The 14,739-nt window shown below is 40.3% G+C and overlaps 1 protein-coding gene across 18 annotated transcripts in view; it reads right to left on the bottom strand.

Moving 5' to 3' along the window:
• Positions 1-14,739, bottom strand: part of MCF2L (MCF.2 cell line derived transforming sequence like) — a 164,366-nt gene that overhangs the window by 80,395 nt on the left and 69,232 nt on the right. Inside the window, exon 1 of one of the 18 annotated variants that reach the window (XM_027804863.2) lies at positions 1,751-2,114. The exons of 16 other annotated variants lie outside the window; for them this stretch is intronic. In XM_027804863.2, coding sequence (XP_027660664.1) covers positions 1,751-1,835 — 85 coding nt within the window. In that variant the 5' untranslated portion in view covers positions 1,836-2,114. Of the gene's footprint in view, positions 1-880; positions 983-1,750; positions 2,115-14,739 lie in introns of those variants that run through there. One more of the 18 variants, XM_027804867.2, reaches the window with a different exon arrangement.

Genomic DNA, 14,739 nt, shown 5'->3' with positions numbered 1-14,739 from the left:
AACATTTGAGTCCTGTGCCCATATCCTAAACCCATCCTCTCTTTTCAGTTTGTCCACCCTTTTTGCCATCTCTCTGCACTCACTCCTGGACACGGACTGACAAAGGAATTCCCCAAGATGGCATTGTTTTCCTTGGGAAATTTCATAGGGTTGAGAATAGAAAGATGGGTATCTGAGACCTTTCCTTCACTTCCAATTTTCTCCTCCCTGCTCACTGTAGGCACACAAAATACCCCGGACAGCACTCAGGAGGAAAAGAACAGTGCCTGGGAAAGGCAAAACCCTTCTGCCCACTTTAAAGAGAAAATCCTTCAAGAGTTCTCTGGGAAGGAGCGATCACTGGCACAATGAACATGCCCACAAGAAGTCGTGACAGTCAACAGATTAAAATCAAGCCTTGGCAGTTGCTAACAAAAGCAGCCTTGCTCACTTATTTCTCAATAATCAAATACAAATTACACCCCCACCCCCCATTTTAAACTTGGCAACTTGCAGAAATAATCCTGGCATGGCTACATATACACTTGACAGAAAACACTCCCTGGTTCTGCAGTTTAAAACAGAGATTTACTCTCTCATACAATAATCAGCTGTTTCCTAAATCTACCCCTCCCCTCTCAGCACAGACAAGGGTGCACATAAAGATCAAGAGTTACTCAGACTGATTAATCCCTCCACCCTTTCCACCTGGCTAGCCTCACTTTACTTGAATTTTTCATTCATTCCTCCTAAGCAGCATGCCTTTGGTATTACCCCTAGTACCATGGAGCTCTACTGAGAAGCAAAGCACTCAGACTCAGACGTTGATAATTTAATTAGTAAAACTAATTAAAGATTAGTAAGATCACCCCCTTAGTTAGAAGATCCACTCTTTCCATACCTGCTTCATCTAAATTTGACATTTGAAACGTCAGAAAGTTAGACACCAGTCCATGGACACAGTGCTCTGTCTCTGGTCCTCCTCCGCAATAGTGACGCATACCAAAAGCGGAAAACACAACTGGAAATGTGAATTCAAGCACCCGAATAAGGAAGCAATTTTTGCTTGTCCCTATTCCACAAAACACGCTTTCAGTTCTGCAATGGACTGTAGCCGCACTATTAACAGCAAATAATATCTCCACTATTTCGTTATATCTTAACAGAAACAACATTCCTATAGAAAGCTGTGACTGAAAGAATTTAAGAAATAATGCATTTTAGATTAACCCTCCTATACAAACAGCTAGGGGATGCCAAATTGTATCCTGCGAAAGAAACCATGCTTTTTTCCTACCTCAAATAGGGATCAGGAGAAATTATGTATCTGATATTTACATAAAATGCAATGAATTGAAAATTAAACCCCACTGTAATTCAGGAACACCAGGACGGCTCTCTGCAACAGCAAATTCTCCTTGTAAGCTTTAGCAGCAGTTCTGATCACCATAATCACTGTGTGAGCAAATCCTGAACAAAGCACCTTCCATGTAAAATAAAGGAACAGATTTAGTGGATATGCCTGGTGTACTGAGAAATACATCCACAAATAAAAGGATACACTGCAAATTTGCACAAGGACAGAATACACACACCACACACCCCCCCCCAATAAACTGTATTTATATATGAACGTACACAAAAAAGTACAACTTCTACCTCTGTAGTAAAAAACACATCCCATTTTCCTCAGTAGGATTACATTACCTAACAGCATTCCTGCCTGATCCTGCAATCAAGTAGCTAAGAAAATTTGAAAAACTAGACACACCTGTGCTTTTCTTCAGAAGAAGCCACAACTCAGCAATATCTTTGTAGAGCAAGGAAATCAGGCTTAAGGTCATGTTGCTTCTCATCGATTTAGTGCAAAATAGTTCTGCAGACAGTGACCTATTTATCTGTGAGCCTGTCTTCAGCGCAAAATGAGAGTGCAAAACTCCATCTTTCAGTCAAAGCCAAGCCACCGGCGACACAATGGCTTTCTTCAAATTACATGCAGAGCAACTGTGCCTGTCAGCAGGCTCAGAGGTCCTCCGAAGGGCTCACTGGTTGCGGGTTACCACTTCTTGTCTTCCTGCATAAAGCACTGGCATGCATTAGATGCAAGCTGTTTGCTTTAAATGTGAATGCATGCACTGTTCAAACATTAGCAGAGTAAGAATGCATTTAAAAATTAATCCTGAGTGTGCCTCGTCAAGAACCTCCCTTTGAGGGCCCTAGTTTTAACAAATGATGATCCAGTAAATCCATCATTATCCTTTTCTACCACCCATCCCTATTCCACACAAGGAAATTAATAGCCCAAAGGGCAGATGTCCTTTTCCAATGAACCTTTGGTTAGAAAGTTCCCCAAAATGCATCCAGTGTTTCCTGTTTGGGGGAATTCTCATCCACAGGTCTTTGGTGGAAGCGAACTGGGGTGTTTTCCTTGGTGGTAAACCCATCAAGCACCTGTTCCCTATGAAGGAGCCTACCCAAAGCAGCAGGAACAGCCAAAAGGACAGGTATTCTACTAACATGATTTTGTAAGCTGGAATATATACAAATCTTGTTCATAAGACAATAGGAAATACAGCAACAGATGATGAAATCAACTAGAACCAAAGTATTCCTTACGATCTTTCAGACACGAATGCGGAGCAGTCTTGCTTTACTTGATCCTTTAAAGTAACTGTATAGTGATGGATTACTGGTTAATTAATACACTTGAGATTAGTTACCGGCCATCCAGACTCACTAATACAAAGAGCGAACCAACGAGTGGGAGTGACAGCAACAACCACATGAAAACAAATGGATTGTTTTTCTTCACTTCACAGTGTTATAACAGGCCTTTCCCAACAAGAGGGGTCAAGGAAAGAGGACAGCAAGGATAAAAAGCTTGAACTGATGGTTACATCTGTTCACAAATCCCATTTACACATGGGGAAAAGCTGTTTCTGTTTCAGCACTCCTGGTCATCAACCAATCCCATAAAAACAAACTCAAACAAACCCGGGTCACCCACAGACCACACCAGAGATTACTTTCTGAAGTGCCCCACACATGTGTCCTTACCACTCATCTGCCACAGGGCAGGAACTGTTGAAAATCCCAAACCAGTCAGAAGCATTATAATAAATCTACCATCTATATAAGCAGTTCTATTCAGTGCACGGCGTTAAAATGGGATCTGAAGAATATAATTGAGGTAATTTATTTTAAATTCTGCTATTTCATTTTGGGGGCCATTACATTTTGTACCATGTCAAAACACAAGAGTTTCCTAAGCAATATCAGATTGTTTTAATTAAAGGTAGATTTAAAATAAATAACACTCCTCAGAAATGTTGTACGTAACTGTTCTGTATTTTATGAGGTCAACACTAGCATACTGGATTTGAAGAGAGTTCCAAATTAGTGAATGAGTCTTCACACCACTCCCACTAGTCATGTAAATACTCGCACATGTGAAAGCTGAGATGGAGCAAGTGACCTCTCTTGGATCAGGTAACAGCATCTGTCACAGTGTCAGAAACAGGATCTACATCCGGGCTCTAAGCCCATACTCCCTCCTTTTCAGGACTGTCACCTGACTGGCTTGGTGGAGGTGTGTGCTCCTAGATCAGCATCTTGACTTGTAGTCCTCAAAGATCACACACAATTCACAGTGTTTTATTTCTAGCTCTTGCGCTACAACTTGGCTCCAGGAAGAACAGGCTCAGAGCCGCTAGAAGTCCTACTACGTATGATACACCACACAAGTATACACACTGATACGAATTTCTTATTTAACAGCACCAAGCGAGTCTCAAACATTTGCTAGTGAGAGTCCTCAGCAATATGCTTGGCTGACTAGATGTGACTGTTCGTAGTAACAGGAGTTTCCTGTCACCTGCAACACAGCACGCTGAAAACCTCTCCTGTTATCTAGTTTTGTGCAATGACAAAGTGGGCATAGGAGTGGTTTCTAAATATGCAGGGAGGGAGAGGAAGATTTTTTGCCTGCCTTCAGAGATTAAAACCAAGCAAAAGAGGAGCAACACCCTTCTCAAGAAAAAGATCACCCTCACCCATATGCACCCATTCAGTTAGATACAGGAACCTGATATCTTGGCAAGCTGGCTATTTCCTTAAGAAAACAAAACAAAACCCCAAAACATGAATGTGGATGAGGAAAAAGAACGACGTACAGCTTGTTGGCCATGCTTGTTCTCATTATCAAGACAGAGAGGAAATAGAAATCCTTGTATTAATCAACACTGACTGTTCCAGAGCCCCTTGATGTTTGTACATAATGTGGACAATTACTTCTCATCAGGCTTCTGCCTTCAGATTTCAAAGCAGAGGAAAAAGTGGAACAAATCATTCAGGTGAAAACCAAGTACTAGTTTAAAAATAACTTAATTTCTCAGACTAGCACAACAGATACATGTAATCATCCATCCTCCAGGCTCCCACTTAGTTTCCTCCTTCCTAACCTTCCAGTCTCCAAACCCCACAGTTACGTTATATATGGACCAGTTAAGTTCTAATAATGACCGTGGCCAAGAGCACCAAAATACAGCATTGTTTGTTTCAACCCTGCTATCCTCCAGTGTTAACCAACTAGACACAGCCTCACCTCCTGCTTTCAGGAACCGCAGTGTCCTTAGACTGAACACCACACGTGAGAAAACAGTACTGGGAGTTCAGCCCGTGCTGTACAGGACACAGAGCCTACTCCCGCTGTGCTGGAGGGACAGGAGCCCACACAGAGCATCTCCATGAAAATTGGCATCAGCTACCTGGCTAAATGGTATTTCAGGCAAGGGTGATTTTTTTTTTTTTTTTTTCCCCCTAGCAGTTCCATTCTGCACAGAAAGCTTAAAATTTCACTCGGCTAGAGATGCTACAGGTTCCTGGGAAACAAGGCCTGCAGCCAGTAACCAAATGACTTTATTTTAGCGCTTTATTTTGGAGTGCGCGAATGGGGGAAACATTTGCTCCATGGTTAGAATACCTGGCCTCCTTGCCGTGCATTCAGAGAACAGCTGCACGAAAGAACAAACAAATCGAAGCACAAAACCTTTCCCTGGCCTTCGTGATCCAGCCTGAAATACAACTGGAGAGGAAGAGTGTGGTATGTGGGCACGCATGTTAGCAACAAGACTTAAGGGCAAATTTTATTTCTATTAAAATACACAGGAGCAACAGCCCTCCTGAGAAAATCTGTGTGGGCACACATGCATATATTTATAAATATAAGGGAATTCATTTCAACTCCACTTATGTGCCGTGCTCAGCTTAAGCTCTCCCTGCCACCTTAACATGGCCTGCGAGTGACATACTCCAGCCCACAGAGCAGAGGAAAATGCTGTGGGAGAAGCTGTTAAAGGACGTATGCAAAGTCAATTGAGGTTAAAAGGCTGCATCATCTTAGTTTTATGAGACCCAGAGAAAGAAGCTATGACTGTGACTTAAATATACAAGATACTGCACCTGCATAATAATTCATGTGCAAGCGTGCAGCACAAGGGTGGCAACATTCGTGGTAAAGGATGTTAAGGTTTGGTAAGTTCAACATTAAAGTATAATTATGAAATGTTTTTCCTTCAGGGGTGTGGTACTTAGCAAAAAGCACATCAATAAAATGATGTGGCACTTTGTGGAATTCAGCACAGCAAAAGCTATCCTTACAGGATTGTCTTCAGCATAATGTAAACATACACTCTCTCTAAAAAAACCCAGCAAAATACACCTCACTCGCACTTGTAACCACAGAATTTATAATTGGGTGGAGTTTTAAAGATGTTGGGCAATTTGATGCATCATCTATTGGCAACTAGTTTAGCATATTGGACTATTTAAAAGCCTGTTAATTTTCTCCTTCTAATCCTTAAATTTTTTTCAAAGAATGAATGCAAAAAAGGTTTCATTCTTTTTGAAGTCTTCAAGCATTCAAAATTGCCAATTCTGTCTGGTTTACATCAAAAGATTGCAAAGCATTAAAATGAGCTTATGCACACGTTATACATACACACAAACATACGTGTTTTATAAATCCCTTATACAAACCAGCTTCCTAAATCTCTATGCAGCAACAAACCTGACCATTTTGAAACTGCTTTAACAGTTTTCAATTTGGATGCTAAGTCATCAGAAAAGGTCCCTATATCACACCCAAATCTAACTTTAAGCAAGCACAAACAATCAAAACTCGTGGTCAGGAAAAAAGCAATAAAAACTGCCACCCATGAAGACAGATACTCTGTCCATGAAAATGAGCATGCAGGTAATAACAATAGTTGCTGGAGCACTTAAAAGTGAAGGACGCTGTTCAGTTAAGAGGATTAATATCAAAAAATATTGCCAGGAAGAAACATGAAGAAAGCTGCTGAGAAATTACATCTTGAAAGTAACACTTTGCACTGTAAGACAGCAATACACTTCCAAGCTTTGAGGATCACACCCCACTCACACCACGTTATCTGCCAAATAAAACAAAAAAGCAAAAGAACACTTCAGTAATTTTTAAGGAAGCGTAACACTCCGTCAAGGACAGCACTTCTCTGACCTTGTGACTATACTTGGAGCTTCTCCCCGAAACCATTACAGAATCCTGCCTGCTGAATGCAGTTATCACACACCTGCTTCAATTTCTAATGAAAAAATTGTATCTCTTCTGGTGTTCTGTGAACTGAATTTTAATCAGTTTATCTTTTTCTATTTACATGTCCTTTCTAAACAAGCTCCCCCACAAGTATTTAATCATAGACCTCTCCTTCACTGTGCTGAAGGATTTACCAAGGTTTCTCATTTCAGAGACACAAAAGCTGGACCTCTCTTCCGGTCCAATTTAATCATGCAGGAATTAGTAGTAAAACACTTTATCATACACTATTTGGTGACAGTTCCATCTGTCCATAACTGCAAAAGCCAACAAAGAAATGGATGTGAGCTTTTTAACTTTAAAACCAGGAGCAGTACTCCATACAGCATTGCCTGCAGGGAAAAGTGGCCACTCAGACTGCACTGGGTGAGGAAAAGAGGACTCCTGGCTCTGTGCTGAAGTTGTCTGCAGTGGTATTCAAAATTCAAGAGATGGGAGACAGCGGCCTGATAAGAATTGCAAAGTAATTAAAGGTGGAAACCAAATCACCACTGATGTTATAAGGTAGAACTAAAACTCAGAAAACTCAAGACGATGAGATCCATTTTTATAGCAGCAGTGGAATTAAAGGAGCAAATTGAGATTAAAAAAAAAAAAACAACAAAGAAAAAGAGACAAAAGACATGGATGTGGAGTTTATTGGCAGCAGAAAGGAGAACCCAACAGCGAGTAACAAGAACAGAAACACATGATGAGTGCAGCACAGGAATTAAAATCAGGAACAGAAAAACAAGTTAATTTAATAATCTGAAACATATATATCAGTAAGAACATTACTCCAGAAAGCAAGGAACACCAGAGACCATTACAACAAATGAAGTGTTGTTCCACAATCACAACTATATTTATAGTCAAAATATAAAATAAAACTTTGTCAGCAATAGGAAACTCTTTCTATGACTCCTAAAGTACACAGAATCATCCCCCCCCCCGCCCCCCCCCTAGATTAACAAGATACTCAGGAAGCAGAAAAACTTTCAGGTCAAAAGTTGTGGGAGAATTGGTTCCAACAAAACTGATGAACGCAGATAAAGGCTGCAAAACTATTTATTACAAAGGAAGGAAAGGAAAAGAACATTTGCAGAAATCATCATTCCCCAAAACCCTGAAAGAGCAAACAGGACAGAAAGAAGAGAAACCTGGTTTTCAGCTGAGGTAAAATTAAGAGACAGAAAACATTAATTCCATCACATCTCTAAAAGTACTGGAGGATCATTCATAGCTTCAAATGAAATAGCAAAACCTGACTATTAGATTATCCCAATTCCCTACCATTTTAGACTGGTCGGTATAGGCAAAATCCTTGTTGGTGATCAACCTTAAGTTTACTTACGCTACATAAATCCAACCCATATTATTGTGAGGTTACACTTGAAAATGGTCAAACCCACACAATAGATAGATAAAAACACCACTGTCTTCTTAACGGCTTCTTACTTTTTAAGCTACTTTTGATTTTGACTCATGATTTGGAATTTTTGTGGCCAAGGCATGCATGCTGCAGCAAGCTGCCCATGGCCATGCAACCCATCAAGTTCCCACACGTGGGAAATGATGCTTTTGCTTGCATTTTTTCCACACAAGTAATCCTCAAACTCACCATTCCCTCCACTTACAGGATCCCAAAACATTATCCCAGTTTCTCCCATTGCCAATCCTTTCAGCCTCCTGGGCTTCAACAAGCTCCAGTTTCCTCAAGAGGAAACAGTATTAGCTAAGAGTAAACAAAGCTCATTTTATACCAATCAAACAGAAAATGAGCAGAAAACATCCTTTTGGAGAGCCAGCCTGAAGAACTGTGCTTCAGGTTCTCCACAGAAATTCACTTCCTTCTCAGAAAGGGAATCTTACTGCAATGAGAGAACAAAATACCTTATCCCTTGTGCTTAGCAGTGTGATATTCTTGGTTAAATTTAGTCAATGGAGAAAAGACAAAGCTCACACTGGTTGCACTCTGTGGAAAGACACAACATACAATCACACCTGATCTTTTTACTTTGTAGATGCAGGATTTTAAGAAAGCATTATTGTATCATTTAAAAAAAGGTAACGATGCCTTTAACAAAACACTTCTTACAAAAAAAAAATAAAAAATCTAACCCTGCAAAGAGCTGTTGTAACACCCATAAACAACTGCAGCACAGCGGCTGTAACCGTGTCCTGTTTCCAGTCTCCGGGAAGCAAACAGGAAACCTATGCCCTTACCTGATTGAAAAACCAGCCAGTCCCCAAGATTTTAATCAACCTAAAGCAACAGACATTGTCCCTCTTTTCCAGTTTCCTGGGATGCTTCCTGGCCGGTTCAGGATAGCAGTACGGAGACCAAGCTTCTTAACAGCAGCATTACCTTAATTTTCTAAATTAAATATTGCTACGTGCCCTGTTACTGTATTTACTTTTGGTCTAGGTGTGACAGCTCAGGCAGGGTTGTGGATTCAAACAACAAAACCACTCCTCTGCCAAGGGTGATTTATTAGCATTAGCCTCTAACTTCAGAAGGCAGGATTTTTCAGCACACCTCAAAAACCTTCACACTATTTTGAGATGAGCAATAACAAAAATAGATGCATCAGCCATGCAAGAGATATAATTATGCAAACCTTTAGCTAAGGAGGAGGAAAGACCTATAAAAACTTGGTAACCCATCACATCCACCTCCTAACCTTCACCGATTAGGCTTTTGCAATTAACAGAAAGCAAAACTTGCCGAGTCATCCCCCTCCAGCTTTTGCAGTTCTAGGTTAATGCCTCAACTCCAAAAAGCTTTTGAAACAGTTTTGTTTTATTTCTCCTTCCCATAAGAAGAACTAAACAAAGGCCAAAGAGCAAATTCCACTTGTTCCAACACATGCAGCAGCTGAACTAATGCCCACAAATGTCACAGGAGTAAGAGACAATGCAGAAACAAGCCCCAGCCACTCTTCCTCTTGTTGCCTCTGCAAAAAGCGCATTTAGTTTCCACCACCTCCTGCCTTACCAAGCACATACCTGATTAGTTCAACCTAATTTTAACTTAGCCCTTACCCTTGTATTCCCACTAAGTGAATGGGGAAAGTGGATCAAAGGTGAGGGCGCTCTTTGTAGTTCCCTGCGCTATGGTGGCAGCAAATAAGGCCTCTTCAATTCAGGTCTCATCCTGCAGCCAATCTTTGAAGTATTTAACAGTGTCTTTTTAACAGGACAGATTTTATGTCCTTTGCCAGAAGCCTCCATCTCCCCTTACTCAAAGACAGAGCATCCAGTGACTGCTCCTGCTTGATCCCCACACCACAGCAGTTTAGCCAATGCTGAACACATACACACCTTTTCACATATATATATTCATATATATATTCAGCCAATACTGAGGAATAACAAATACAGATACCCAGTCAATTCAAAGGATCAGGAAAGAAGCAAAGACACTGCTCAGACAAAGAAACCAGCAGCAAAGGAACATTAAAAGTATCCCCACACCACAATGAGTATTTAGTTGCTGCACTACATTTTGGAGGGAAACTTCAGGGCAAGAAATGGGATTTTTGTTTAAGAAATATCTTGTACAGGCTTCTTCAGAGCACTTGGGTAAGTAAGATGTAAGTGGCCTGCAAATATTCCATTTTTTTTCCAGTCTGAGATTCTGGAAATGTTTTCTAACAGCTCTAAGGGTTTTTTCTTCATTGGAATTTCTTTCCCCATGCTATGAACAAATTTGATGCACCTTACACATAAGATGGGTTCAAGTCCCTATTGTTAGCTGCATATAATTCCCCAGAGCAGAAAAAAACAATCCACATTTTCTTTTTTAATCTCCCTAGTTTATTAGCTAGTGAAGGAAACAGCAGCTCAGCTACAAATAAGTAAAAGCATGTAAGTATATTAGTCTCCACAAACCAACAACAAAAATTGATGACTTCATTGAGCTTATTTTGTGTTTTCAGCTTCAGGCAAGAAGAAAGAAGCTCTTACTGTACCTGAGTAGAAGGAAAAGACTTGCAGCTCTACCATTACATTGCCCAAAAAAAGCAGCATGCATCCATCTGGCACCTCGTGGAAGCTGACTGGTATTCAGCTTCAGCCAGCCCAGCTGGGGTGGATTCACGGGCGTTTAAAGATTCACAGGTGCAGCCAGCAGCAGTTAGCTGACAAAGAGCTTGTGCAAATGCTCCTTTTGCAGGCAGGTCTTCAGATCAAGTTCAGTGCTATAAACCAGCAACTGAAGTTTCTCCTGAAGCCTAAACACTGAGAAATGGACTCAGGCCTAACATGAGCCCACTCCCATCTGTGGAAGTTATTCCACTGAAGTTACTGTCTCCCGTGCAACAGCAGAGATTAGGAGCTAATGAGTATATTTCTGGTGTGCTCCACAATTTTGCAAACTGTAACCCGAAGCCTACTTTGTCAAATTTTCTCTGTTCTTATATTATTGCTTTATTGTCTCCCCTCACTTGCTTAACCATTGGTATTGTGCTCTAAAACGTGCTTTCTGTCTTAGAAGCACTTGGTGCTCTTTGCAGGCACCAACAGCAATCTGTTTTTTCCTTTCTAAAATAAACAGAGTCACATAGAGGAAATTGTTTTAAAAAATTTAAACTATTCAAGAGCGAACAAGCCTATTGTTTGGAGAGGAGACTTCGGGGCAGCACTGTGTTACCACAGTTGTGTTGCAGAGCATCTGTAAAAATCCTCTGGACCGTGAGGGTTCGAGGCTGGCATGTGCTGGGACAGGAGAAGGGACAGAGCATTCTCATTGTTTAAATGTAAACAATAATAATAATAGGTTTTCATAACTGAGAGAAGGAAGCAATCTAATGTGGAAAACAGTTGTCATCACTCTGTTTATGACTCCTTGTTCCCGAAAAATATGCTGGGTTACTTTGTAACACTGAAGGAGGCTAAACTGAGGTGACCTGAAATGGGGTGAATGGCTGAAATCCCATCTGGTAAAATGGACTTGGGAATACCTCCTCTCTTTTTTATACTGGAAGCATGCCAGAGTGGAAAATACTGGGTGGAGGATCCATAACTCTTGTAAGAGCTTTAACCTCAAACCCCCAAATTCCAGTTGTTTAGGCAGTAAACTGGATTCATTGCCAAATCGTGGCTTAGGCACCTTTAGGCAGAAAGCTGTTACCTGAATCCAAGGGCATGATCCTCAAAACAATCTCCTTATACCTCAAAACCTAAAGGTTCATTAGAATTTTTTCCAACACAACCGAACTTCTCTGTCTAAATACAGACCAGATGGTATGCAATTTAATATAGAAAGAAATTCCAAGAGCTGGGCCCAAACGCCAAGTCCTTCCTTTGGCAAGGAAATAGGCTTTGTTCAGGGCCACTAGGTCAGCTCTTACATTTTAAAGTTCTAATATTAAAAGTCAGTACCATCAAACCTCCTCTAACACATCTTCAGTGAAAACAGCAGCAGAGGTTGGTTTCATGCTGAACTGCAGGTGCCCATTACTCACGCTGGGAGCATGCTAAGCAGACTGGGACGCCTCATGGGATGTAAGCTGAGGATCTCCTTGCTTAAGGACACCACTGCAGTTCAGGGTGGCAAATCTAGCATTCCCAGAGGGTATTTTGGGGCACTGTGAAAACTGTACTCACAAAGCGGTGATACCTAGGGACCCAAAGGACCAAGCGAGGACACTGAGGGTTGCATTTTTTGGCTGATGTACCCATTTTCCGTTTACATCACTCTGTCTTTGAGCCTCGGTGGCTCGTGTGATGCTTAAGTAGCACCATACAGCCAGTCACCTGAGCCGAAGCAGCTCCTCTCTCAAACCACAAAACATATTAATCTCTTTGTCTGACAATGTAAATCTTAAAAGTTCCAGTCACACTCAGGAAAAAAAAAAAAGCAATCTCTCCTCAGGCTATCTTAAATACACATTTTGTCTAGCTGCTTGACTTAAAAGATGACTAAATGTATATTTGATTTATCTGATGCCTTTTCTGCCATAGGGCATTGTTGTCTACAAACAGTTCCACCTGTGAAGCATTGCAAGATTTCATCACAAGCAATGTATATACTTCATTCAGTCCTAAAGGAAGTATCTTTTAAAGAAACAGTAAGTTAGCACTAACATTATTCAGCATGTGCATCTACAGACTGTCACATCTTACCTGATTCAAGTAAAAAATCACATATTTCTGTACACAAAGCATACCATAAAATGTTTTCATTTTACTGACATCAGTGAATTTTACTTCTCAACTTTGTTTTCCTGTGTAATTAGAAGTTATTTCACTGAAAAAACCTCAGCAGCTTTATTTTTTTTTTATTCAAGGAATCTATCCCTAAAATAACTCTACAAAGTCACATGACAACATCTGCAAAAATTATTACTGCAGCTTACCTTGCAGACAAAGAACGTAATTGTCAATAGCTGGAAATCAGAAAAACATCAGAGAAGGAACCAAGGTCAAATGTTAACAACCAAAAGGGTAAAAGTTTACACTGAAGAAGGTAATAGACACCACCTGTACTTGCACCTGAAGTCCTTAAACAATCTTTGATAGCCATCATGGTAGATGATACAGAGACAGGCAGCAAAGCATTATCTGTGCCCCATATGCACAGTCCAGTTAAAATGTCTGAACACACTATTAAAATCTGAAAGTTTTAGATGGTAAAAGCTAGGGAGTTTGAAAGTGAGCTGAAGGAGAGCTGTGTGGGTTTGGCTCCCACGAAGGACACATTTTGAGTTTCTGTCTCAAAAAAACAGCTATGACATACAGCGTTGGAAAAGTAAAACTTCTGTAATGTAAAAGGATAGAGGTAGTATCTTCAATTCTTCATTTCACATGCTAGCTCTCTTTAGAAATAACTGACCTATTGATCCCTATCCATTTTCTCATATGCACCTTTGGAATCCACCAAAGACAGTAACAATTAGGTAAGTGTTTGGCTAAACCAGACAAAATACTTATTTTTTAATCATGAAGGTTTAGGAATTAAAGGGTAATTCTGCTCCATAGACTCACTGCATGGAACAAGTTGCTTGTGTTTCATGAAAGCTTATGACTTTCACCTAGAAGAAGAAAAGGAGGGAAATATAAATTGCATCTTTCCTTCAAATAAAAGCCTGAAAAGCAAGTAGCTCCGTCTCCTAAAGCCAAATGACACATATAAGCAGGCTCTTCAACTAGCCCTCTGACAAATATTAACATAAACTCTATGTCATGCTCTGGGGAGACTTCTAAAGTGATTTCTCAGAGAAGTAAATAAAAAGATGGAATCATTCAGAGAATTATGATGAAAGCAATTAAGCAACAATGTTAAAACCATTCGTCTGAAACTCCTGATGATTTTCAGAATAGAGCCCCATCCAGATTAAGATTACTGTAGGTAATTCACAAATCACTACTGTTATAGTAATCCAGGACAACTCTATGATAAATTGTCACCAGAATTGTACTAGTCACAATATTTAAAAGTACACTCTTGAATAATCACTCACATCTGAAATTAAAGGATCATTCTCTCCCAACTGCCCCACCAACTGCTACCTGTTTCTTCAGTGGACAAAACTCTTTGCTAAAAGACAACTGCAAGCTACTCCCACTGAGTCCTTCAAAGTCCTCTTCTAATTTGCTCATTAGACTCATTTTTCTGTGGCCTCTATTTAAAAGAGTTCCAAAATAGTCTAGAAGCTTTGAAATGAAAAATAAGTGTAAGTCTGGTTAAAATAGTTAGATGAGGCTGAGACTCACTGCATGCTGATGGAAGTGCAGGTGGAAAAATCTTGTATTTTTTCCACCTGGGGATAAGAAGGGATAAGAAGCAGCACCCCCTACAGAAGATTTCTGCAGGGTCCTCCAATCGGTTCTTTGGCTCCACTCACTCCAAAAGGAAAGAACAAACCTATTCAACAGCTTCACTCCAAATTGTGTGCAAGCTGACAAACTCACCGTCAGTGACACCAAAGGCTGCTGACAGATGCTAAGAGTAAGTAAATGTGAAAATGAAAACTAAGACTGTCAGCAGTCCTTGTCCATTATCTTCAAAAAAACCCCACTGACAAACAAGATTGAGGAAGGTTTCATGCCATACTTGAGTTGAAGTGCAAGAAACAGAAGTCGTGTGTGAAGCTGGATTAACTGCTGACTAAAATAGAATCTTTTTGGGTTGGGATTTTTTTTGT

This window comes from Falco cherrug, chromosome 2 (genome assembly GCF_023634085.1).
Source record: "Falco cherrug isolate bFalChe1 chromosome 2, bFalChe1.pri, whole genome shotgun sequence".
In the NCBI taxonomy this organism is placed as follows: Eukaryota; Metazoa; Chordata; class Aves; order Falconiformes; family Falconidae; genus Falco; species Falco cherrug.
The sequence above is the reverse complement of the archived record's forward strand: the minus strand, read 5'-3'. Positions and strand labels throughout refer to the sequence as shown.